This window comes from Bison bison, unplaced genomic scaffold (genome assembly GCF_000754665.1).
Source record: "Bison bison bison isolate TAMUID 2011002044 unplaced genomic scaffold, Bison_UMD1.0 scf7180017864289, whole genome shotgun sequence".
In the NCBI taxonomy this organism is placed as follows: Eukaryota; Metazoa; Chordata; class Mammalia; order Artiodactyla; family Bovidae; genus Bison; species Bison bison.
This window is the reverse complement of record NW_011494861.1, coordinates 1,537,166-1,540,580: the sequence shown is the minus strand read 5'-3', so window position 1 is coordinate 1,540,580 and position 3,415 is coordinate 1,537,166. Positions and strand designations below refer to the sequence as shown.

At 40.5% G+C, this 3,415-nt stretch overlaps 1 protein-coding gene across 1 annotated transcript in view; it reads left to right on the top strand.

The window, feature by feature from the left end:
• VPS13D (vacuolar protein sorting 13 homolog D (S. cerevisiae)) overlaps positions 1 to 3,415 on the top strand; it is a 274,572-nt gene that overhangs the window by 42,149 nt on the left and 229,008 nt on the right. The window contains exons 20-22 of the mRNA XM_010850181.1: positions 46 to 549; positions 1,674 to 1,825; positions 3,041 to 3,414. Coding sequence (XP_010848483.1) covers positions 46 to 549; positions 1,674 to 1,825; positions 3,041 to 3,414 — 1,030 coding nt within the window. The remainder of the gene's footprint in view (positions 1 to 45; positions 550 to 1,673; positions 1,826 to 3,040; position 3,415) is intronic.

Here is a 3,415-nt window from a genome sequence, read left to right as displayed (position 1 = left end):
GGGGGCGGACGTGGTCCATGGAGGAGCTGAAAGAAATTTTTCGAAGTATGCTGAAAAGCGCAGCCACCAAAGTCACCACGGTCCTAGCCACTAAGACAGCTGAGTACAGTGAGATGGTATCACTCTTTGAAACTCCCAGGAAGGCCCGGGACTCCTTTTTCTTAGAAGAAAATGAACCATATGGGTTTGGCCTAGGTGCGTCTCATTCTGACACCGTAAAGCTCATCTTGAACATAAACATTGAATCGCCAGTGGTTTCCATCCCTCGGAAGCCTGGGAGTCCCGAGTTGTTGGTAGGACACTTGGGACAGATCTTCATCCAGAATTTTGTGGCAGGAGATGATGAATCCAGAAGTGACCGTCTGCAAGTAGAAATCAAAGACATTAAATTATATTCTTTGAACTGCACCCAGTTGACAGGCAGAGAGGGCCCCGGGCCGGAAATGAGCCGGGCGTTCTGCCCTCTGTCTGGGTCTGCCAATGCCAATAGTCAGGAAGAAGCTCACTTCACCCGACATGATTTCTTTGAATCTTTGCATAGAGGTCAAGGTGAGGCATGGGTATCTTTTTTCTCATTTTGTTTAGATTCCAGACCCAGCTATGAAGGTAGTACCTGGCTTAAAATAACAACAAAAACCTTTCTTTTAGAATTACCCTAAGTGAATATTTAAGAAGTTAAAATAGAATTTTAAGAGAATGCTTTCATATTACGTTTGAATGTTTGCACCTTTTCCCACTGAATGCCATTTTTGGCAAAATAAGGATTTTTTAAGTGGCCCCCTTGGGTGAGTGTTCATTCACTGGGATTCAGTGGGTGGATTCTGTTAGAGTATTATGTAATTTAGTCAGATGCATATGACTTTTTCATTCCTAAGCTGTAGATCTTTCCTAGTTAAATATTGTAGTCTAAGATAGCTGGAGGGATTGACAGAAATAGAATGTGCAATTTAGTCTGTGGATGTTATGGTCTCTGTTGGCTATCCTGCCATCTTCTGTAATGGTTTGGTGCAGGGTTCTAGGAATAAAGTGCTTGTGTTTATGTATTCTCAATCTGATCTGCTAAAACCAAGCAGTTCAATCTGTTAGTCTTGGCATCTATAGAAATCAGCTAAGCTATATTGATTGGTGAAGATATTAATGCCTTTGAGAACTCGTATGGTTCTCAGATGTTAACACACTGATTGCTTTTTACCGAAAGATAGTTACCGAAAGATTGCTTTCTCTGCTTGGGTTAAAAGTTGTTCACTTAGAGTTCTCTGTTGTCCTTGATTCTGAGTTAGGCCCAATAGGAGGGATCAATCTAAAGCTGGGCATGGATGAGCAAATTTGTTTGGAAAATGCCAGCTTGGGACGTTAAGAGAAGCTTACTGAGGACCCTTGCCTGGGTTAATGTTCACTGCACCATATTTTGAAACCATCAAATGGAGCCTGTTATGAAAATAGCTGTAACATGCTCTTTATGTGTAAATTTATCTTATACCCTTGCTTGCTGTGAGTTTTGGTCTTGGAATAGTTGCCAGGGTTTGTACTCAATCGCAGACCCTCGGCGCCAGGCTAACCTGCCTTCATGGTCAAAGAGCAACTCCTGGGCTTGTTATATACCCTCACTTGGTCAGCAGTGACGCAATCAGTCTGAGTGTTTCTAGTCGGTCATTTCTTCTCTCTTACGCCAGCTTTTCACATCCTCAACAACACGACCATTCAGTTTAAACTGGAGAAGATCCCTATAGAGAGAGAATCTGAACTGACTTTCTCACTTAGTCCAGATGACCTGGGAGCTTCTAGCATCATGAAGATTGAAGGAAAATTTGTTAATCCGGTTCAAGTAAGCACGCTATTGATTTTTATGTCAGGACAGTTGAAGTCATGTAATGATTTTATATTTGTTATATACATGTGTTTATGTCTTGTTATATTTTGTATATATAAAATGTTGGAAGGAAAATATAAATTCAAAGAGATATTGTTGATGCACATTATTGTCAATAACTTGTTCTAATAAGCATGGTATCCTTTTATCATGTCCTTCTATCACTGAATCAGTCTTTGTTAGCTTCTTCATGTGGAGGGGTGAATTATAGAGTGGAAGAGGGCAAATCGTTAATTCTGTTGCCATTAAGAAATGAGGAAAATTATTGCTTAAAAAGTCAGGATCCCTCTTTCCCAGAGTGTTATAATTCTTGTCACACTTTTGGCATATGTGGCCCACCTATAAAACAATCTGATTATCTGAGCTGTTGACAGATCCTTTCAAGGGAGAATTAGTCTTGCCCTCATTGAAATGAAATGGTCCAGGGTGTGTGTGTGGTATGTATGTATACATCTTTCATCCTTTTTCCTTCAAAAGTGTCATTTTTCCTGCTTTCACAGGCCAGAGAGCAAAAAGCATAACATTATAAAACAGCAAGGATAGGCAGGACCTTAGGATAGTGCACAGGATCTAGAGCAGTGACTGGTCATTAGTTTGGCAGCTGCTCTGCAGTAACCCAGGGGTGCTGTTAACAGAACATGTGTAGCTTTTGACATCAGTACTTTCTGGATATGGGTCTCTGGTTGAGAGAACTTTCCCTGAATCTTTTTCTTTTTGGCTTTTAAGGTTTTTCTCTTTTAAACTTTTCCTTCAATTTCTGTAGTTTCGTGGGGTTAGAAAGAATGATTGTGCAGATTCAGGCCTACATTTACCAGCACTTATTGAACATTTATTGTGTGAAGATTATTCCGTGAGGTACTTGGGGACGGCCTTGTCAATGGATACAGGTCAGAGAGAGGCAGAGTGTAAGGACGAAAAAGAAAGAAAGAGGGGATCCTTGCTGTCAACTAATTTAAAACATCTTGGAGAGTTGATATATAGCAGAAACCAAGGCGATATTGTAAAGCAGTTATTCTCCAATTAAAAATAAATAAATTGAAATAAAATATATCTTATAAATTATATTTTAAAAAAACCACTTGGGTAAAGTCATACAAAATTTGTGGGCAGTGCATATGAATGCATTTGACAGTAGCAGTGGAATAACTGAATTTTTCTCTTCGAATGCAGGTGGTGTTAGCAAAGCATGTATATGAGCAGGTTTTACAAACGCTGGACAATCTGGTGTATAGTGAAGATCTGAATAAGTTTCCAGTCAGTGCAGCCTCCTCACCCTGCCCTAATTCTCCTCTGCCTCCCCTCAGTACCTGTGGAGAACCTTCCGCTGAAAGGAAGGAGAATGGATTGTTCAGCCACTCCAGTCTTTCTAACTCTTCTCAAAAGTCCTTGTCTGTGAAGGAAGTCAAATCCTTTACCCAGATTCAAGCCAACTTTTGTATATCAGAGCTTCAAGTTCAGCTAAGTGGAGATCTGACCTTGGGGGCCCAGGGTCTTGTGAGCTTAAAATTTCAGGATTTTGAGGTGGAATTCAGTAAAGACCACCCC